This window comes from Nerophis ophidion, linkage group LG14 (assembly GCF_033978795.1).
Source record: "Nerophis ophidion isolate RoL-2023_Sa linkage group LG14, RoL_Noph_v1.0, whole genome shotgun sequence".
NCBI classification, from domain to species: domain Eukaryota; kingdom Metazoa; phylum Chordata; class Actinopteri; order Syngnathiformes; family Syngnathidae; genus Nerophis; species Nerophis ophidion.
In genome coordinates this window covers 38,424,676-38,448,866 of record NC_084624.1, presented here as the reverse complement: position 1 = coordinate 38,448,866, position 24,191 = coordinate 38,424,676, and the positions used below count along the sequence as shown (strand labels likewise).

At 40.6% G+C, this 24,191-nt stretch overlaps 1 protein-coding gene across 1 annotated transcript in view; it reads right to left on the bottom strand.

Moving 5' to 3' along the window:
* Positions 1-24,191, bottom strand: part of kcnq3 (potassium voltage-gated channel, KQT-like subfamily, member 3) — an 81,148-nt gene that overhangs the window by 18,181 nt on the left and 38,776 nt on the right. The window contains exon 3 of the mRNA XM_061920710.1: positions 5,476-5,566. Within this exon, the coding sequence (XP_061776694.1) occupies positions 5,476-5,566 (91 nt within the window). The remainder of the gene's footprint in view (positions 1-5,475; positions 5,567-24,191) is intronic.

The window sequence follows — 24,191 nt, the reverse complement described above, 5'->3', positions numbered from 1 at the left end:
GACCAGGTCATCCGGGAGCAGTTTTTGGAGGCGATCCCGAAGAAGACGGCCGACTGGGTCCGGTACCACCAGCCACGTGACCTGGCAGCTGCGGTGACCCTCGCTGAAGGCCACCTGGCCGTCCACCGCGAGGAGCAACCTGCACCAATGGCGCACGGACAGAGCGCACGGCAAAAGGAGAGAACAGTGCGCATTCCCCACCATAACCCGCGTGTCTCCCCTTCTGTTTTTTTCCCGCAGGTCCCGGCTGCTGTCTCCAGAACATCTCCCGCGCAGACGGACCCTCAAACGCCTGGGCAGGCGTGGGCGGCCCAGTCGCGCGCGTACGGGACCTCAGCACTCAGCAGGTGGAGGTGGAGCGCGTGGCGTGGTGGCCGGCCCTTCAGTGCCCTCCCTCGACCCGGGTGAGACGTACGGTATCAAGGTATTGATACAAGGGAGTACATACCGAGCGACGGTGGATTCAGGCTGCGGGCAGACCATGATCCACCAGAACCTGGTTCGACCCGGGGTTTTGAGGCATGCAACACGGCTAAAAATTAGGTGTGTGCATGGGATGTGCACGAGTACCCAATGGTTCCAATAGAAATTTGGTATGAGGGACAAAAGCATAAGGTTGAGGTTGCTGTAAGTACGCACCTCTCGCACCCCGTAATTTTGGGCACAAATTGGCCGGGGTTTAGGCGCTTACTGACACAATACGTAGGGGTGCGTTCACGGACGGTAGGAAAAGGGAATGTCCGCGCAGTTCTCAGTGGCGAGGCGGGGCCATCCGACACTGCCAAGCGGGAACCGGCGGAGGCTTCGCGGGAAGCCCCCTATTGGCATCCTAAGGAGGATTTTCCCCTCGAGCAGTCTCGAGACGAAACTTTGCGCGCGGCCTGGGACCAAGTAGATTATATAGACGGTCAGTCGATGCGCCCGGGAACAGCGCGGGTATTCCCTCACTTCTCCATTATGAGAGATAGATTGTACCGAGTGAGCTGTGACACTCAAACAGGAGAGGAAATCACCCAGTTGTTGGTGCCGAAACGCCGCCAGGAAATGGTTTTCCAGGCGGCGCATATTAATCTTATGGCCGGACATTTGGGGTATGATAAAACACTGAATCGGGTCATGGTCCGATTCTATTGGCCAGGCATCCGGGCAGACGTGCGCCGCTGGTGCGCCGCCTGTCCGGACTGCCAGCTGGTGAACCCAGCGGCCCACCGAAGGCCCCTTTGCGCCCATTGCCGCTCATGGAGGTCCCATTCGACAGAATTGGGATGGACCTCATCGAACCATTTCACCCGAGCTCACGGGGGTATCGCTTTGTGTTTGTTCTGGTGGATTACGCAACGTGCTACCCCGAAGCAGTGCCGCTGCGCTCCATCTCTGCAAAGAGTGTGGCGCAAGCGCTATTTCAGGTAATTTCCCGAGTTGGAATCCCGAAAGAGATTTTGACTGACCAGGGCATGTCCTTTATGTCACGCACGATAAAGGAACTGTACGGATTATTGGGAATTAAAGCGATCCGCACCAGCGTGTACCATCCACAAACGGATGGGCTGGTGGAGCGACTAAACAAAACGCTAAAAACCATGATCCGTAAGTTTACGCACAAGGACAAACCACATTGGTATAAATGGCTTGATCCCCTCATATTTGCGATGCGGGAGGTACCCCAATCCTCCACTGGCTTTACGCCTTTTGAGTTGTTATACGGCAGAAAACCACGCGGGGTGTTGGACGTAATTAAAGAAAGTTGGGAGGAAAGTCCAAGCTCCAGCAAAAATGAAGTGCAGTACGTTCTGGACATGCGAGCAAAACTCCACACCGTGGCGCAATTATCACGTGAGAATTTGCTCCGTGCCCAGGAACGACAACAGCGCACGTACAACAAGGGAACCAAGCTAAGAAAATGTTCACCGGGAGAAAAAGTCCTTGTATTACCCACAACATCCAGCTCAAAATTACTTGCAAAGTGGCAAGGACTCTTTGAAGTCACGCGGCAAGTGGGTGATGTGGATTACGAGGTTCGACGCTCGGACCGGGGCGGAGACATGCAAATCTACCATCTTAACCTGTTAAAGGCATGGAGGGAGGCGCAGCCTGTCTCCATGGTAACGGTAGTGAGAGAGGAGGAGGAGTTGGGACCAGAGATCCCCCGCTCTGTCCCTCCCTCTCCTCTCCCCTGTGATAACCAGCTCACATTAGCGCAGAAGGCGGATGTTGCAGCAGTGCTTCTCTGACGTGTTCTCCCCTCGGCCCGGCCGCACGAACCTCATTCAGCATCATATCGACCAGCCCGGGGATTACGGTGCGCTCTCGGCCATACAGGCTCCCCGAACACAAGCGTAAAATAGTTTGGGAGGAATTAAAATCCATGCTGGAATTAGGAGTAATAGAAAAATCCCACAGTGCGTGGTGTAGCCCCATTGTTCTTGTAGGGAAGAAAGATGGGTCTGTACGGTTCTGTGTGGATTACCGCAAGGTGAATGAAGTGTCACGATTTGATGCGTACTCAATGCCCCGAGTCGACGTGCTCCTAGACCGGCTGGGCACTGCTCGTTTTTTCACGACACTGGATTTGACCAAGGGCTACTGGCAGATTCCCTTGTCACCAGAGTCCAAGGAAAAAACTGCCTTTTCCACTCCGGAAGGTTTGTACCAAGTTGTCACACTCCCGTTTGGCTTGGACCGGGTGCTGCGACCCCACGCTGCATACGCGGCCGACTACCTGGATGATGTCATCATCCAGAGTAGCGGCTGGGAACAACACATGCAGCGGGTGGGGGCAGTGCTCGAGTCCCTGAGGCAGGCGGGGCTCACCGCCAACCCGGCGAAGTGTGCAGTTGGCCGGAGGGAAGTACAGTATTTGGGGTGCCACTTGGGAGGGGGGCTGGTGCGGCCGCAGGTAGATAAAACAGCGGCGATTGCGGCCTGCCCAAACCCCAAGACGAAAAAAGAGGTGAGGCAGTTTTTGGGTCTGGCAGGGTACTACTGGAGGTTTATCCCCCGGTTTGCGGACCTGACCAGCCCAATAACTGACCTCACCCGAAAGGGTGCCCCAGATCTGGTCCAGTGGACGGAGCAGTGCCAGCAGACGTTTGAGAGGGTTAAGAAGGCCCTCTGCGAGGAGCCGGTCCTGCAAATGCCTGATTTTTCTCTCCCGTTTTGTCTGCAGGCGGACGCGTCGGGCAGAGGACTGGGAGCTGTTTTGTCCCAGCAGGTGGAGGGCGTCGACCGACCCATCTTTTACATCAGCCGAAAGCTATCTGAAAGGGAGGTGAGGTACAGCACAGTGGAGAGGGAGTGCCTCGCCATTCGATGGGCGGTCGGGGCCCTCCGATACTACCTCCTGGGGCGCTCATTCAGCCTCTGCTCGGACCACAAACCCCTCCAGTGGCTCCACCGCATGAAGGATGCTAACGCGCGGATCACCCGTTGGCATCTGGCGTTGCAACCCTACAACTTCAGAGTGATCCACAGAACGGGTGCACAGATGGCCGTGGCTGACTTCCTGTCCCGCTCTCTTCCAGTAAGGGGGGGGGGGGGGGGGGGGGGGGGGCGGCCGGACAGCGTCCCGGCCTGAGTCGGGCGGTGGAGGTATGTGGTGGGCGTGGCCTGCGCGCCTGCTGGGAAGCGGGGTGTGGCAGGGCCGGCTTCGAGGTTGGCGACAGGTGAGTGGATGACAGCTGAAAGTGTTCATCTAATCACCTGTCGTTCTGTTAAAAGGCCGCAAGCGGGAGGCGGCGGGAGAAAGAGTTGGACAGACGACAATGCCGAAAGGCAGAGAGTGACATTGGGAAGTGAGACAATTGCTGTAAAGCAGGAAATATTATTGAAGAAAGTAAATATTGTCGAACTTGGAAGCTTGTCATGTCAGTCCTTGGTGGTCCCGAGAACCCGGAAGCAGCAGACTTCCACAGGTGAATTTGGCGATTTAAACGCCTTTCAATTGTTCGCTGTTGGAGCGATGACCTTTGACCTGTGATGTTACAATAGGAAGCAATTCGCCATTTTCTCAAACACATTACACACACAAGTCAAATCAGCTCTGTTATTTTCCGATTTTTCGACTGTTTTCCATACCTTGGAGACATCATGCCTCGCCGGTGTGTTGTCGGAGTGTGTAACAACACGATCAGGGACAGATTCAAGTTGACTTACGTGGAGTGTGCATCTATTAGCATGGCATGCTAATCGATGCGAACAAGCTATTCAGGCTAGCTGTATGTACATATTGCATCGTTATGCCTCATTTGTAGCTATATTTGCATCCAGCCTTTCCCTCCACCCAGATTTAATGCCAAACAAACACAAACCAATCGACGGATTCAAGTTGCACCAGTGTCAAAAGATGCAAAAGTCCGTCGTTTGTTCTCCACATTTTACCAACAATAGCGATGCGACGACAGATATGTGTGGATATCCTGCGACACTCAAAGCAGATGCATTTCCAACAATAAAGTCAACAAAATCATAAAGGTGAGTTTTGTTGATGTTATTGACTTATGTGCTAATCAGACGTATTTGGTCACGGCATGACTGCCAGCTAATCGATGCTAACCTAACATGCTATTTAGGCTAGCTGTATGTACATTTGTAGCTATATTTGCATCCAGCCTTTCCCTCCACCCACATTTAATGCCAAACAAACACTTACCAATCGACGGATTTAAGTTGCTCCAGTGGTCAAAAGATGCAATCGTTGGTTAGAAGGCGATCACCGAATAGCTTCAATAGCTATTCGCTCAATAGCTTCAGTTTCTTCTTCAATTTCGTTTTCGCTATCTGCCTCCACACTCCAACCATCCGTTTCAATACATGCTTAATCTGTTTAATCGCTTAAGCCGCTGAAATCCGAGTCTGAATCCGAGCTAATGTCGCTATATCTTGCTGTTCTATCCGCCATGTTTGTTTGTATTGGCGTCACGCAGTGACGTCAGAGGAAAATGGACGGGTGGATTTACAGATAGCGAAAATCAGGCACTTTAGAGCCTTTTTTCGGGATATTCCATGATGGGTAAAATTTTGAAAAAAATAAAATAAGCCATTGCGAACTGTTTTTTATTGGTTTTAACCCTTCTGAAATTGTGATAATGTTCCTCTTTAAGACTCTGCCAAATTTAACAGCTTTTTTCCCATCAAATATAATGTCTGTGTGTGTTCTTTACAGTCCACCACTGAGTCCACACTATTCTTGTGGATTTTGATCCTAACAACAAACTAACCTAACTAGTCTGTTAGTGTTTTACATATAAGGTGCGCTTTAAACAACATAAAAACATGTTTGTTTAAATGTAACTTAGATAATCCAATTCACTATGTAAAGCACATTGAGTCACGAGAGAAAAGCGCTATATAAATATCAATTCACTTCACTTTAAGGTGCCCTCTTCAGTGGCAAAGACGTGCTGTTTGTGACCTTTTTTTTCCCACTTTGTCCCTGCCCTTCAAAAAGTCTGTGCGTGTGCGTGCATGAACGCTCACCAGGACCACCAGCCAATGAGCAGATGTCTTCTCGTGTTCTCGGAAGGTGGTCAGCACTGCCAGAATCAAACATCCCAGAACGATCAGGAACCTGCAAGACACCAAGACGACGTGAGGACAAGACGTGGAAGACAAAGATTTGACCGCTAGAGGGCGCCACATACCTGCTGAACAACAACAACAAAGCAGGCCTTACAGCTGACTCAGCAAGTGTAAGAAGTTGGGACAGTGGTCAGGGCCAGCAAGGCCTTCTCTGCTGCGTTTACATGAGTCATGACCATACATTAACAAAAGTTAATTTTATTTTCAATTCACTTTCCATAAATATAGAAACAATTATTCATTATATTGTCTTCATGTCATATCAGGCAGTGTTGCTGCTGTTACATTAGAGCTATTATCTAGTCAGAATTCAGCTAGCTTTTTGCCAGAGGTGTGTGAAATCTGCCTGAGGGCTTCTGAATCAACACCGTGGCAGTCTGTGCAGTGTATGCGAGCGAGGCACATACAGTTGATAGACAGTTGCAATAGCCAATCGCATCACAAGTTGTTGACAGTAGCCCATCTAGGCGGCTTCACGTTGAAACAATGATTGTGACATTCACGTCTCCTGTGATTGGATACTCGCTACAGAGTATCCAATCACAAGTTGTCAATTGCAAAACCAGGAAGGGCTGAGCACACACAAACGACCCACACTTGGCTAGCAGCGAAATGTTTTTTTAACCCACGATGGCCGAAGGAGAGCAAAACTTAGACTTGATTGGGTTGAAGATAAATGTTTGCCAGGCCATTTTTGAGGACATTTCAAGATAAGCTAGATCAGTGGTTCTCAACCTTTTTTCAGTGTTGTACCCCCTGTGAACATTTTTTTTTAATTAAAGTATCCCCTAATCAGCGCAAAGCATTTTTGTTTGAAAAAAAGAGATAATGAAGTAAAATACAGCACTATGTCATCAGTTTCTGATTTATTAAATTGTATAACAGTGCAAAATATTGCTCATTTGTAGTGGTCTTTCTTGAACTATTTTGGGAAAAAAGATATACAATTAACTAAAAACTTGTTGAAAAATAAACAAGTGATTCAATTATAAATAAAGATTTCTACACATAGAAGTAATCATCAACTTAAAGTGCCCTCTTTAGGGATTGTAATAGAGATCCATTTGGATTCATCAACTTAATTCTAAACATTCCTTCACCAAAAAAAAAAAAAAAAAAAAAATCTCTAACATCAGTATTTATGGAACGTGTCCACAAAAAATCTAGCTGTCAACATTGAATATTGCTTTGTTGCATTTATTTTCCCAGTTAAGTTAAAAAGTTAAAGTACCAATGATTGTCACACACACACTAGGTGTGGGGAAATTATTCTCTGCATTTGATCCATCACCCTTGATCACCCCCTGGGAGGTGACGGGAGCAGTGAGCAGCAGCGGTGCCGCGCCCGGGAATCATTTTTGGTGATTTAACCCCCAATTCCAACCCTTGATGCTGTGTGCCAAGCAGGGAGGTAATGGCTCCCATTTTTACAGTCTTTGGTATAACTCGGCTGGGATTTGAACTCACGACCTACCGATCTCAGGGCGGACACTCTAACCACTAGTCCAATGAGTAGGCATGTTTATGAACTTACATTCATATTTTGTTGAAGTATTATTTAATACATATATCTATATAGGATTTTTTAATTGTTGCTATTTTTAGAATATTTTTTAAAACTCTTACGTACCCTTTGGCATACCTTCAAATACCCCCATTTGAGAAGCACTGAGCTAGATCTCGTAAGACGATGTCGGCCGTCCCCTTATCCTGTTTGTCTGCCACTTCAAATCAAACCAACCATGAGCGGTAACCACCTGTGTGAAGTCCCCCCCACCTTGTCCAAATCTCACCAAACTTGTCCCAATCGTTTGTGCTGCAAAATGTTTTGTTAGTGCCATAACGTTCTTTAAGTTGTTCTAAAATACTTGTAACTTGTGATGTCCCAACCACCCCAAACTTTTGTGCTGCAAACATTTTTAAGATTTTAAATTATTCAGGTTGACAGGTTGGTACTATATAATAAATGCTTAAATACCATAAAAACAAGAATTACCTAGAAACTATAATAGTTAGAACAAAAATGTTTGCATCACACACCAGCACAAACGTAGCACAAACAATTGAGACCAGTTTGGGGAGATTTGAATAAGATGGGCGAACTTTACGCAGATGTAACACAAAACAATAGTAACTACAAAATTATAATAGTTATGACAAAATATTTTTTGATGCACAAACAAGCACAGACGTAGCACAAACAAATGGGGAATGTTTGGGGTGCTTTTGACAAGGTGGGGTCTAGTTATAATAATTAACACATTAATTACACGTTGATGACATATAACCATAAAACATTAATACATTAAAAATAGTATAGAATAGTTAGACCAAAAAAACAACCAGCACAATTGTAGCACAAACGATTGCATTGACCTACTCAGTGAACTAGTGGTTAGAATGTCCGCACTGAGATCGGTAGGTCGTGAGTTCAAACCCCGGCCGAGTCATACCAAAGACTATAAAAATGGAACCCGTTGCCTCCCTGCTTGGCACTCATAATCAAGGCTTCGGAATTGGGGGTTAAATCACCATAAACGATTCCCGGGCGTGGCACCGCTGCTGCCCACTGCTCCCCTCACTTCCCAGGGCGTGAACAAGGGGATGGGTCAAATGCAGAGGACAAATATCACCACACCTAGTGTGTGTGTGTGTGACAATCATTGGTACTTTAACTTAACTTTAAAGTATTAAAAGGGTTATACTTGTATAGCGCTTTTCTACCTTCCAGGTGTTCAAAGCGATTTGACACTATTTCCACATTCACCCATTCACACACACATTCACACACTGATGGCGGGAGCTGCCATGCAAGGCCCTAACCACGACCCATCAGGAGCAAGGGTGAAGTGTCTTCTCAAGGACACAACGGACATGACGATGTTGGTAGAAGGTGGGGTTTGAACCGGGAACCCTCAGGTTGCTGGCACGGCCACTCTCCCAACCGCGCCACGCCGTCCCCAATAACTTGATAACTTAAAAACTATAATAGCAAGACAAAACATGTTTGCATCACAAATTAATGTATCAAGTTTGGGCTGATTTGGACAAGATGGGGGGGGTTATTTTACACAGGTGCAGTAACCCTGGCTCCTGGCTTCTGAGGAAGGCTGAAAATTATGAGTTCAAATATTGTATTACTTTTTTTCACGTTTGTTATGTTTATACAATTATTATAATGTTGACAGTACCACATGGAGTTATGTTTTAATCGCAGATGTGGGTGTATTGCTTTGTGTATTGCGCCAGAAAGTAGCCTGTTTTGCACGCAGTTGACTGGAGGTGGTTCATTATGGCCACTAATTTGCAGGTTTGTTTCTGTGTCGTATTTTTCCAGCCGTGGTCGGTGGCAACACAAATGATGGTGTTATGAGAGGTATTTATCTAAGTGGGACATAGCTCCTCGGTGGCAAGGCCCCGGGGGTGGATGAGATCCGCCCGGAGTTCCTTAAGGCTCTGGATGCTGTAGGGCTGTCTTGGTTGACAAGACTCTGCAGCATCGCGTGGACATCGGGGGCGGTACCTCTGGATTGGCAGACCGGGGTGGTGGTTCCTCTCTATAAGAAGGGGGACCGGAGGGTGTGTTCCAACTATCGTGGGATCACACTCCTGAGCTTTCCCGGTAAGATCTATTCAGGTGTACTGGAGAGGAAGCTACGCCAGATAGTCGAACCTCGGATTCGAAAGGAACAGTGTGGTTTTCGTCCTGGTCATGGAACTGTGTACCAGCTCTATACTCTCGGCAGGGTCCTTGAGGGTGCATGGGAGTTTGCCCAACCAGTCTACATGTGCTTTTTGGACTTGGAGAAGGCATTCGACCGTGTAACTCGGGAAGTCCTGTGGGGAGTGCTCAGAGAGTATGGGGTAACGGACTGTGTGATTGTGGCGGTCCGCTCCCTGTATGATCAGTGTCAGAGCTTGCTCCGCATTGCCGGCAGTAAGTCGGACACGTTTCCAGTGAGGGTTGAACTCCGCCAAGGCTGCCCATTGTCACCGATTCTGTTCATAACTTTTATGGACAGAATTTCTAGGCGCAGTCAGGGCGGTGCAGGGATCTGGTTGGTGGCTGCAGGATTAGGTCTCTGCTTTTTGCAGATGATGTGGTCCTGAAGGCTTCATCTGGCCAAGATCTTCAGCTCTCATTTGATCGGTTCGCAGCGGAGTGTGAAGCGGCTGGGATGAGAATCAGCACCTCTTAGTCCGAGTCCATGGTTCTCGCCCGGAAAAGGGTGGAGTGCCATCTCCTGGTCGGGGAGGAGATCTTGCCCCAAGTGGAGGAGTTCAAGTACCTAGGAGTCTTGTTCACGAGTGAGGGAAGAGTGGATCGTGAGATCGACAGGCGGATCGGTGCGGCGTCTTCAGTAATGCGGACGCTGTATCGATCCGTTGTGGTGAAGAAGGAGCTGAGCCGGAAGGCAAAGCTCTCAATTTACCGGTCGATCTACGTTCCCATCCTCACCTATGGTCATGAGCTTTGGGTCATGACCGAAAGGACAAGATCACGGGTACAAGCGGGTACAACGAGTTTCCTCCACCGTGTGGCGGCGCGCTCCCTTAAAGATAGGGTGAGAAGCTCTGTCATCCGGGAGGAGCTCAAAGTAAAGCCGCTGCTCCTCCAAATCAAGAGGAGCCAGATGAGGTGGTTCGGGCATCTGGAACGTCCGACCGGTAGGAGGCCACGGGGAAGACCCAGGACACGTTGGGAAGACTATGTCTCCCGGCTGGCCTGGGAACGCCTTGGGATCCCCAGGGAAGAGCTGGACGAAGTGGCTGGGGAGAGGGAAGTCTGGGCTTCTCTGCTTAGGCTGCTGCCCCCGCGACCCGACCTCAGATAAGCGGAAGAAGATGGATGGATGGATGGACTACATAGGACAGCACTGGGTGAAATGCACGGCCCGCCCCTGCACTTAGAGGGACACAACACAAACATCAAAAGTCAACCTGTCAATCATTTTGACATCCAAAAAGATACAATGTGGACAAAACTATTGGATGCAGGAAGTAAAGATAAGACAATGAAAACTAAAAAAAACTACAACAAATATAAAAGGACAGTAATTAAATGGAAACATTTTGTGCTGTCCAAGTTTGTAAGGATATGTTCTAATCGAGCGTCCTCACGTCCTTTCCAACCCCTAAAGACCTGAAAGTCGCAGGTGAGCAGGATGTTTGTCTTTGCTCAATGCAGCATCGATGCTTGTTAGCGTTCACACGCCATTCGATCGTGTTCTTGACCATGTCAGCATCAGAGGCGTGTCAATAAACACACAAACACACACTGGAAGTCTTCAATGTCCTCTGCCAAGTTGCCATCAATAGGGGTGTCAAAAATAATCGATTTTAGAATGAATCGCGATTCCTATTTGTGACTATTAGGGATGGGAAATGAAAACCGGTCCTGAACGAGAACCAGATCCCAGTGTACTGCATACTTGCCAACCTTGAAACCTCCGATTTCGGCGAGTTAGTGCTGCAAGGGCTTCAGGGTATTTGTTCTGTTGTGTTTATGTTGTGTTACAGTGCAGATTTTCTCCCGAAATGTCTTTGTCGTTACGGCGGTTAAAAATGTGACTTTCATTTATAATTATTGCATGCTGTGTGTTCAAATCCATCCATTTTCTACCGTTTATTCCCTGCGGGGTTTCGGGGGGCGCTGGAGGCTATCTCAGCTACAATCAGGCAGAAAGCGCAGTACACTCTGGACAAGTTGCCACCTCATCACAGGGCCAACAATGTTTCAGCATCAGCATATTGCTCGTATGTCCTCTTGATGAACTACAGTGGGGCAAAAAAGTATTTAGTCAGCCACCGATTGTGCAAGTTCTCCCACTTAAAATGATGACAGAGGTCTGTAATTTTCATCATAGGTACACTTCAACTGTGAGAGACAGAATGTGAAAAAAAATCCAGGAATTTTAAATATTTTTTTTGTAAATTATGGCGGAAAATAAGTATTTGGTCAACCATTCAAAGGTCTCACTGATGGAAGGAGATATTGGCTCAAAATCTCACGATACATGGCCCCATTCATTGTTTCCTTAACACGGATCAATCGTCCTGTCCCCTTAGCAGAAAAACAGCCCCAACGCATGATGTTTCCACCCCCATGCTTCACAGTAGGTATGGTGTTCTTGGGATGCAACTCAGTATTCTTCTTCTAGCAGAGGATTGGGAGAATGTCATGTGGTCAGATGAAACCAAAATAGAACTTTTTGGTAACTGTACTCTTACTTGGGTACAATTTTTGGGTCACTGCCCACCTCTGCACGTGTGTGACTGATCTGCTGTAAATAAATCAGTAAATAAAATATGTAATATTGAGCATCATTTCACAGCATTTGTGTTTTCACGTCTCTATATGAGAATACAAGATGGAGATAAAACTAATTATTTTTAAAAGTTTTGATAAAAAATTCTGAGTTGTGGATAGCAACATTTTTTCCATGTTCTGACAAATCAAGCTTATTCAGTATTGTTTTGGGTTAAGGTAAGATATGAAAATGACACATTTGTAAAAGTAGCTTTCTAAGGTTGGAGACCCCTGCTCTGAATAAAATAATATCTCTAAATTGGATATTGCACACATTGAGCTAATCAAAATGTGTGCTGTTGCATTTCAGACAACTGTATTTATTTGTTGTACAACATTCTTAACCAAATATGATATAATTGAGTAACAGGACTGAAAGTCACATGAATGACTCATTAGCATGTTAACACTACGCACACTGTTGCAAGGAATTTCCAAAAGAGGGTCAAGTCATGAAAACGGGGTCCCACAGTACATTTTTGGGGTACCACTTTTTTGTAAGCGTTTTGAAAATAAATGATAAATGTATGCATTATCCCCTTATATCTCACAGTCTGTATTGTGTTTTGGAAAATTTTTGTCATAAACATTACTTAATTCATAAAAAAAAAAAGTGTCACAAAAGAACATAATTTTTATGCATATGTAAATATTTTCATTCACTTTCTTCTTTCCTTCATGGATCTAATCTTTACCGCCACTGGTATTTTTTTGTATATTTTAATTTTACAAGATATAGGTGTATTTATTTCAGTATTAAATTATAAAAAGTTGTTTGCTTCAGCCATGAAATGATGATAATGGTGCGCCGGTGGATACATACTTTATTTATAGAACGCTTAAATCTCTAGAGTCTACATCAACTTTAGGTCTATCCATAAATTCGAAGTAGTTTTTTTTTTTTTCTGCCCTTTTTGTCAAAGAAAACTATGTTTTTTTTAATGGCAAACAAACAAAATATGCAATATCTTCCACAAAATATATTTGTGGAATTTATATATATACATACATACATACATATATATATATATATATATATATATATATATATATATATATATATATATATATATATATATATATATATATATTGTTCTGCCCTCACTGAATGTGTTGAGGTTATACAGCTTGGGAGACAGCTAACAACCAATCCAGGACGTTCTAATAAAGTTCCAAAGCAGATGAATCCATTTAGGCTCTTTATTGTTGTTGATCTTGCTTTGTCTTGTACTGGATTTTTATTTATATTATTATTATTATTGTAAAACTGAAATACACACGATGACAATGTATAAGCTGTATGATTCAATTGACAAACTGAAATGTAATACACAATATGAAAAACATTAGCTTTACACAAATATACAGCATTATTACCAAACAAATACTGCTGAGTGTTGAAACGATTTCGATGGTGGAAATATGCAACCGGCAGCCATTTTAAATCCTCAAACATTCATTAAAATAGTGCACAAAAATCGTTTTTCAATGCACATCTTACTATCAAATTTAGCCACTTCCCACCTTAGTATTGAGTTACGTAAACAAGTTAAACAGTTTACTTACAGACTTATCTTTTCAAGGCTTGTAAGTGTTAACACAACTCGTCTACTTCTCATTGTTTGTGAACTGAACTAACAGCGTAAGCCGGAAGTGCCTAAACTAAACCGGAAGTGCCTAAACTAATGACGCGCAGCATTTCCCATCGCCACAAGGTGTCAGTAATAGTAACAGTAATATATATATATATATATATATATATATATATATATATATATATATATAAAAGTGGTAAATTTGATGTAAAGTAATCAGAGCTTTGGATAGGTCAATAATTCAAAAACATTTTTGATTTTGATTCAATATTATGTTTTGAGCAATGACAGTTTGAAAGAAAAAGAACAGCTTTGTTTTATTAGTTAACATTGCAACTTTTTCTAAATTACATTTCACCTGTCGGCTTCCGGAAATGCGCGTCCTTTCTGATTTCAATGCGTAAAAAGACTCAAAAAGTGCATTAATGCAAACAGTGCAAGCACATAATGATGATTAAAAATAGATAAATAACATCAAAAACTATTTAGGTAACAGGCTTGGAAATAACAGGACTTTGTTTTAGCTGTAAGAGCATGTTGATACTAAAAAGTTTAGTTTAATATGATCAAATAACATAAAAAACATTTAAGTAAATTGACTGAAAGTAACAGGAATGGGTTTTTAGCTGTAATAGAATGTTGACACTAAGCACATTATTACAATTCATCAAAAATGTAGTTAAAAATAAATGGTTAAATAACATCAAATAACAATTTAAGCAACAGGACTGGAAGTAACAGGAGTGAGTTTTTAACTGTAATAAAATGTTGACACTCCGCACATTATTACGATTAAACAAAAATGTAATTAAAAAATGGTTAAATAACATCAGAAAGCAAATAAGGCAACAAGTTTGAAAATAACAGGACTTTGTTTTAGCTCTAATAAATAAGAGTGTTGACACTAAAACGTTTAGTTTAATATGTTTAAATTACATAAAAAACATTTCGGTAACATGACTGAAACTAACAGGATTGAGTTTTTAACTGTAATATAATGTTGACACTAAGCACATTATTATGATTCAACAAAAATGTAGTTTGAATATGGTTAAATAACATCAAAAAAATATTTAAGCAACACGATTGAAAGTAACAGGAGTGAGATTTTAGCTGTAATAGCATCCATCCCATCCATCCATTTTCTACCGCTTAGTCCCTTTCGGGGTCGCGGGGGGCGCTGGCGCCTATCTCAGCTACAATCGGGCGGAAGGCGGGGTACACCCTGGACAAGTCGCCACCTCATCGCAGGGCCAACACGGATAGACAGACAACATTCACACTCACATTCACACACTAGGGCCAATTTAGTGTAATAGCATGTTGACACTAAAAAGTTTAGTGTAATATGGTTAAATAACATTAAAAAACATTTTGGTTACATAACTGAAAGTAACAGGAATGAGTTTTTACCTGTAACATAATGTTGACACTAAGCACATTATTACGATTCAACAAAACATTTGTTTAAAAATGGTTGATTAAGGATAAAAAACAATTTAAGCAACAGGACTGAAAGTAACAGGAGTGAGTTTTTAGCTGCAATAGCATGTTGACACTAAATAGTTTAGTTTAATGTGTTTAAATAACATTAAAAAAAACATTTTGGTCACATGACTGAAAGTAACAGGAGTGAGTTTTTACCTGTAATATAATGTTGACACTAAGCACATTATTACGATAAAAAAAAAAAACGTTTGTTTAAAAATGGTTAAATAAGGTCAAAAAACAATTCAAGCAACAGGACTGAAAGAAACAGGAGTGGGTTTTTAGCTCTAGTAGAAATTTGACACGAAGCACATTATTATGATTCAACAAAATGTAGTTTTAAAACGGTTAAGTAACATTAAAAAAACGATTTAAGCAACACGACTGAAAGTAACAGGAGTGAGTTTTTAGCTGCAATAGCATGTTGACACTAAAAACTTTAGTTTAATATGTTTAAATAACATTAAAAAAAACATTTTGGTTACATAACTGAAAGTAACAAGATTGAGTTTTTATCTGTAACATAATGTTGACACTAAGCACATTATAACGATTCGACAAAAAAAAAGTGTATAAAAATGGTTAAATAAGGTCAAAAAACAATTCAAGCAACAGGACTGAAAGAAACAGGAGTGGGTTTTTAGCTCTAGTAGAAATTTGACACTAAGCACATTATTACGATTCAACAAAACATTTGTTTAAAAATGGTTGATTAAGGATAAAAAACAATTTAAGCAACAGGACTGAAAGTAACAGGAGTGAGTTTTTAGCCGCAATAGCATGTTGACACTAAAAAGTATAGTTTAATATGTTTAAATAACATTAAAAAAAACATTTTGGTCACATAACTGAAAGTAACAGGAGTGATTTTTTTACCTGTAATATAATGTTGACACCAAGCATATTATTAGGATTCAACAAAAAATGTGTTTAAATATCATTAAATAAGGTCAACAAACAATCTAAGCAAGAGGACTGAAAGAAACAAGAGTGAGTTTTTAGGTCTAGTAGAAAGTTGACACTGAGCACATTGTTATGATTCAATAAAAATGTAGTTTGAAAATGGTTAAATAACATCAAAACACTATTTAAGCAACATGACTGAAAGTAACAGGAGTGAGTTTTTAGCTCTAGTAGAAAGTTGACACTGAGCACATTGTTATGATTCAACAAAAATGTAGTTTGAAAATTGTTAAATATCAAAAAACTATTTAAGCAACACGACTGAAAGTAACAGGAGTGAGTTTTTAGCTGTAATAGCATGTTGACACTAAAAAGTTTAGTTTAATATGTTTAAATAACATTTAAAAAAAACATTCCGGTTACTTAACTGAAAGTAACAGGAGTGAGTTTTTACCTGTAATATAATGCTGACACTAAGCACATTACTACGATTCAACAACATTTTTTTTTTAATGGTTAAATAAGGTCAAAAAACAATTCAAGCAACAGGACTGACAGAAACAGGAGTGAGTTTTAGCTTTAGTAGAAAGTTGACACTGAGCACATTATTATGATTCAACAAAATGTAGTTTGAAAATGGTTAAATGACATTAAAAAAAACTATTCAAGCAACACGACTGAAAGTACCAGGAGTGAGTTTTTAGCTGTAATAGCATATTGACACGAAAAAAGTTTAGTTTAATATGTTTAAATAACATTAAAAAAACATTTTGGTTACATAACTGAAAGTAACAGGAATGAGGTTTTACCTGTAATATAATGTTGACACTAAGCATATTTTAACGATTCAACAAAACATTTGTTTAAAAATGATTAAATAAGGTCAAAAAACTATTTCAGCAACAGGACTGAAATAAACAGAGTTTTTATCTCTAGTAGAAAGTTGACACTAAGCACATTATTATGATTTAACAAAAATGTAGTTTGAAAATCGTTAAATAACATAAAAAAACTATTTAATTCAACCTGACTGAAAGTAACAGGAGTGAGTTTTTAGCTGTGATAGCATATTGACACTAAAAAGTTGAGTTTAATATGTTTAAATAACCTACAAAAAAAAACATTTTGGTTACATAACTGAAAGTAACAGGAGTGAGTTTTTACCTGTAACATAATGTTGACACTAAGCACATTATAACGATTTGACAAAAAATGTGTATAAAAATGGTTAAATTAGGTCAAAAAATAATTTAAGCAACAGAACTGAAAGAAACAGGAGTGAGTTTTTAGCTCTTGTAGAAAGTTGACACTGAGCAGATTATTATGATTCAACAAAAATGTTGTTTTAAAATGGTTAAATAACATCAAAAAATATTTAAGCAACAAGACTGAAAGTAACAGGATTGAGTTTTTAGCTGTAATAGCATGTTGACACTAAAACGTATAGTTTAATATGTTTAAATAACATTAAAAAAAACATTTTGGTCACATAACTGAAAGTAACAGGAGTGATTTTTTACCTGTAACATAATGTTGACACTAAGCATATTATAACGATTCAACAAAAAAATTGTTTAAAAATGATTAAATAAGGTCAAAAAACTATTTCAGCAACAGGACTGAAAGAAACAGAGTTTTTAGCTCTAGTAGAAAGTTGACACTAAGCACATTAATATGATTTAACAAAAATGTAGTTTGAAAATCATTAAATAACATAAAAAAAACTATTTAATTCAACCTGACTGAACGTAACATGAGTGAGTTTTTTAGCTGTTATAGCATATTGACACTAAAAAGTTTAGTTTAATATGTTTAAATAACATACAAAAACCATTTTGATTACATAACTGAAAGTAACAGGAGTGAGTTTTTACCTGTAACATAATGTTGACACTAAGCACATTATAATGATTCAACAAAAATGTGTTTAAAAATGGTTAAATTAGGTCAAAAAACAATTTAAGCAACAGGACTGAAAGAAACAGGAGTGAGGTTTTAGCTCTTGTAGAAAGTTGACACTGAGCACATTATTATGATTCAACAAAAATGTACTTTTAAAATGGTTAAATAACATCAAAAAAATATTCAAGCAACAAGACTGAAAGTAACAGGACTGAGTTTTTAGCTGTAATAGCATGTTGACACTAAAAAGTATAGTTTAATATGTTTAAATAACATTAAAAAAAACATTTTGGTCACATAACTGAAAGTAACAGGAGTGATTTTTTACCTGTAATATAATGTTGACACTAAGCATATTATTAGGATTCAACAAAATATGTTTAAATATCATTAAATAAGGTCAAAAAACAATCTAAGCAAGAGGACTGAAAGAAACAAGAGTGAGTTTTTAGCTCTTGTAGAAACTTGACACTAAGCACATTATTATGATTCAACAAAAATAAAGTTTGAAAGTGGTTAAATAACATCAAAAACCTATTCAAGCAACACGACTGAAAGTAACAGGAGTGAGTTTTTAGCTGTAATAACATGTTGACACTAAAAAGTTTAATTTAATATGTTTGAATAGCATCAACAACATTTTTTGGGGTTACATAACTGAAAGTAACAGGAGTGAGTTTTTACCTGTAACATAATGTTGACACTAATCACATTATCACGATTCAACAACAACAAAAATTGTTTAAAAATGGTTTAATGAGTTTAAAAAACAATTTAAGCAAGAAGACTGAAAGAAACAGGAGTGAGTTTTTAGCTCTAGTAGAAATTTGACACTAAGCACATTATTATGATTCAACAAAAATAAAGTTTGAAAATGGTTAAATAACATCAAAAAACTATTCAAGCAACACGACTGAAAGTAACAGGAGTGAGTTTTTAGCTGTAATAGCATGTTGACACTAAACAGTTTAATTTAATATGTTTAAATAGCATCAAAAAAAATGTTGAGGGTTACATAACTGAAAGTAACAGGAGTGAGTTTTTACCTGTAATATAATGTTGACACTAATCACATTATCACGATTCAACAACAACAAAAATGGTTTAAAAATGGTTTAATAAGTTTAAAAAACAATTTAAGCAAGAGGACTGAAAGAAACAGGGGTGAATTTTTAGCTCTAGTAGAAAGTTGAGACTGAGCACATTGTTATGATTCAACAAAAATGTAGTTTGAAAATGGTTAAATAACATCAAAAAACTATTTAAGCAACACGACTGAAAGTAACAGGAGTGAGTTTTTAGCTGTAATAGCATGTTGACAGTAAAAAGTTTAGTTTTATATGTTTAAATAACATTAAAAAAACACATTTTGGTTAGATAACTGAAAGTAACAGGAGTGAGTTTTTACCTGTAATATAATGTTCACACTAATCACATTATCACGATTCAACAACAAAAATGGTTTAATAAGTTTAAAAAACAATTTAAGCAACAGGACTGAAAGAAACAGGAGTTAGTTTTTAGCTCTAGTAGAAAGTTGACACTGAGCACATTGTTATGATTCAACAAAAATGTAGTTTGAAAATGGTTAAATAACATCAAAAAACGATTTAAGCAACACGACTGAAAGTAACAGGAGTGAGTTTTTAGCTGTAATAGCATGTTGACACTAAAAAGTTTAGTTTAATAAGTTTAAATAACATTAAAAAAACACATTTTGGTTAGATAACTGAAAGTAACAGGAGTGAGTTTTTACCTGTAACATGATGTTGACACTATGCACATTATTACGATTCAACAAAAAATGTGTTTCAAAATGGTTGAATAAGGTCAAAAAACTATTTAAGCAACAGGACTGAAAGAAACAGAGTTTTTAGCTCTAGTAGAAAGTTGACACTAAGCACATTATTATGATTCAACAAAAATGTAGTTAAAAAATGGTTAAATAACATCAAAAGAATCTTGATGTTTTTGGAAGGTGGTGCGAATAAAGATTTGACAAAGAGCCGTTAATCCACCAGGATCCATGGACCTGCAGGAGGCCCCGGCCCCTTGAGGGCCTCTCAGGCACATAGCGCCTCAGAGGATCGCTGGCAAGCAATTAGCTGTGACGATTCAATAAGGAAATTGCAGACGCTGCCAGTCTCACACATCGTTTGCTGGCTGACCCGGTGAGAAAGGACAGAATCAGAACTTCGCTAATGACCAAGGGATTAAAAGGTAGAAGAGAAGAAAATCATGTTTTGAGTGACAGGCGGGGCCGTCTCTCCACGAGCCACCACAGACGAGAGCAGAACCACAGAATGGGTTTTCTCGGACCGGCGCCTGACAGGAAAAAATGACGGTGTCGCCGCCATGGTTCCGTCACCCTCCCTCATTTCGACTCTTTCCTGCGAGACATTTGAGCAAAGTTTAGTGCAGGACATTGCTGACGCGGGTCTTTATCTCTGGATCTACACGCTGGTTCTGGTTCTGCTGACAAAGCTGCCAGAGAGATTAGCGCATGAGAGGAGTTCTGACAAGAGCGCCAGGACTTTTCTAGTCTGGCTGATGTGGGGAGACAACAAAGGAGCTGATTAGCGCCGCTAATTGGATCCATTAGAGCCCATTAGGGAGCCTTTTGTTAATTGGAGCTCGCAGCAGCTAATTGGTTCCCTCACGAGGTCACTAAAACATTCACAGCATCCACTTTCAGCTTCTCGCCTTTGGGGGAGGAGCCAAGCGGAGGCGGGATCAACGGTCAATTTTATGACAACTAGTGATGGGATCGGCCGTTCTTTTGACTGTACTGAATCACTAGAATCAGTTCCTTAAATTGAGTCGTTCAAAAAATGTGTTCACCAAACCCCCCCCCCGCCCCCCCTCCCCACACACAAAAAAAAAAATAGGGGGGGATGTGCATAGTACAGTAAAGTGCAGACATTCGCGGGAGAAGCAGCAAATAGCTCTGTGCATGCAGTATACACCAGGCAGACGTGAACCTGAATCACTTCTGCAGCATCAGTTCTGTGTGCAGGTCGGCGAATCATGAGTCAGTCAGTAACAGCTTCCCCAGCGGCAGATCTCGCTGTGTGTCAGTTCGCGAAACGACACAAGCCCTCAGCACCCAATGAACGACGCACGCAGCGACTGAACGAGAGCCTCAATGTGACGTCCTCCTCCGCAACACAGTCAGTTCTCTGTGTCAGTAGGTTCGCGAGTCCTGATTCTGAATGAGTGAGTGAGTGCAGCGCGAACCTGAATCGCGTCCTCAGCGACAACCAAGGTTCGTGACGCGAACCTGAATCACTCAGCTACAGTTCTGTGGGCCAGAGGGCGACAGACGTGAATCGCTCTCTGCCCTGACAGACTCCCCTTGACGTTCGCAAACAGACATTGCAGCTGTAGTAGAGATTCTGTTACTTTTAAAAACACTGTGTGTGCGTTTCCGGCCTGTCCAATAAACAAAGTGTGACTAAATTTCTTGGTTGTTAAATATGTTTTATTGCACTGAAATGAAAATAAGAAATAAATAAAAGTGGCAAATAAAAAAAATAGTAATAGCCTACTAAAATGCTTGAAATCAACAGTTAAATAAATAGGCCTCGTTTGTTTAGTGCCAAAACAAATATTAAATTAAGAAACCCTTAACACAGGGGTCGGGAACCTTTTTGGCTGGGAGAGCCATGAAAGCCACATATTTTAAAATGTATTTCCATGAGAGCCATATAATATTTTTTACACTGAATACAACTAAATGCATGCATTAACAAAGAAGCAGTAGAAAATGGATGGATGGATTTTTAAGTAAGACCAACATTTTTAGAGTATAATAAGTCTCTTATTCTTCTTAATAACATTGTTATTCTGAAGCTAACCATCCATCCATCCATTTGTACCGTCTGTCCCGTACCCGGAGGGAACCCGTACAGTCACAGGGAGAACATGCAAACTCCACACAGAAAGATCTCGAGGGTTTCTTAAATTAAGGGTTTCTTAATTTAATATTTGTTTTTGCACTAAACAAACGAGGCCTATTTATTTAACTGTTGATTTCAAGCATTTTAGTTGCCGCTTTTATTTATTTCTTATTTTCATTTCATTGAACTCAGGACCTTTGTATTGTGAGGCACACGCACTAACCCCTGTCCTACTGTGCTGTCCATAATAGTGTGTGTTTGAAATGTTATTATTGAAATATTGATGGAGTCCAGGTCTTGCTGTGAATTCAGTTTTTGAGATGCTCTGCAATTATAATTGATAAAATCCTTTCAAGGCCGATGTTGAGGAATTTCGTCGACTAAATCTAATTTAATTTAGATGACTAACCCAATACTAAAACACATTTTGGTTAAAAGATTAACAAAAGTAATTTAAAAACCTGTCAAAATTAACATTGGTGAACATTTTTTTACACTCAATGTTTTTCCCTTTAAAGACACTGAATTGTAAGGTTTTTTTTTATAATATTTGCTTGAAACAGTGGATGTCTCTGCACAATTATTTGCACTTAAAAATGTGTGTTTGTAGTAATAAATATGATTATAACATTTTAACATAATGTTTGTGTTCAGTTACAATAATAAATAAAATACTTTTTACCATTAATGCGAATTCTTAAACGGGTGCGGTAGAAAACAAATGGATGGATTAAAAATACATGAGAATGTTTTATATTTCAAACGTCATTTTTAACACTATGATTACCAGCTGAATTATTCATTACTTATCGTGTTAAGCGATGTCAGCTAAGATTTATCTGAGAGCCAGATGCAGTCATCAAAAGAGACACATCTGGCTCTAGAGCCATACGTTCCCTACCCCTGCCTTAACAAATGCCAACATAAAAACTAAATGTTCTGTAGCAAAGAAAATTTAAACTTAAATATGCAAACAAAAAAGAAAATAAATACCTTCAAAATAGAACAAATAAATTAAGAGCCAGAAATGCCAACATTAAAACAAAAATTTCTGTAGCTTACATTTAAAAATATAAAAATGGAAATATCAACTTAAAGGCCTACTGAAATGAGATTTTCTTATCCAAACGGGGATAGCAGGTCCATTCTATGTGTCATACTTGATCATTTCGCGATATTGCCATATTTTTGCTGAAAGGATTTAGTCGAGAAAATCGACGATAAAGTTTGCCACTTTTGGTACTTCCTGAAAAAGCCTCGCCTTTACCGGAAGTCGCAGACGATGACGTCGCAAGTGTGGGGGCTCCTCACATATTCACATTGATTTTAATGGGAGCCTCCAACAAAAACAGTGATTCGGACCGAGAAAACAACAATTTCCCCATTAATTTGAGCGAGGATGAAAGATTCGTGTTTGAGGATATTGATAGCGACGGACTAGAAAAAAAAAAAGACAAAAAAAACGAGTTTAAAAAAAAAACGCGATAGCATTGGGACGTATTCCGATGTTTTAAAACACATTTACTAGGATAATTCTGGGAAATCCCTTATCTTTCTATTGTGTTGCTAGTGTTTTTAGATGAAAATAGCACTTTAGATCCATTTCAGTCTGGATACAAAGCTTTGCACAGTACTGAATCTGCACTTTTAAAGGTTTTTAATGACTTGCTTTTAATGTCTGATTCTGGCAGCTCTGCCATTTTAGTGCTTTTAGATCTTACAGCTGCCTTTGACACAGTCGACCACACAATTCTTTTAGACCGCCTGAGAGACTGTGTGGGTGTCAGGGGGACACCCACACAGTTAGAGTGGTTCAGATCTTACCTGTCTGAGAGGTCCTTCACTGTCAGGCTGGGGGACGCCACCTCCTCTTCTGCCCCGCTTTACTGTGGTGTCCCCCAAGGATCTATTTTAGGCCCCATCCTGTTCGCTCTTTATCTCCTCCCTCTTGGAGATATTTTTAAGAAACATGGAGTGTTTTATCACTTTTATGCAGATGACTGCCAAATGTATATGCCGATTTCAAAAAGCCACAGCCCCCTGACACCCCTTCTTAACTGTCTATGCGACGTCAAGGCTTGATTAGCCCAGAATTTTTTAATAACGAATGAGGGAAAAACGGAAATTTTAGTTTTTGGTCCGGCCCTCACTGACTTGGGACCATTGGAAAATTATGTGCGTCCCAAAGTCACCAGCCTTGGCGTCACTATAGACAGTGATTTTAAACTAGACAAACAAGTCAATGGCGTTTTAAAATCGTGTTTTTATCACCTTCGTCTTTTAGTAAAGGTTAAACCGTTTTTATCTTTTAACCTTTTTGAACAAGTCGTGCATGCTTTTATTTCAAGTCGCCTGGACTACTGCAATGCACTTTATGCTGGCATTAGCCAAAAAGCTCTCTCCCGGTTGCAGTTAGTCCAGAACGCGGCAGCACGACTTTTAACAGGGGCCAGGAAACGCCAGCATATAACCCCAATTCTTCAGAGTTTGCACTGGCTCCCTGTTCATTTTAGAATT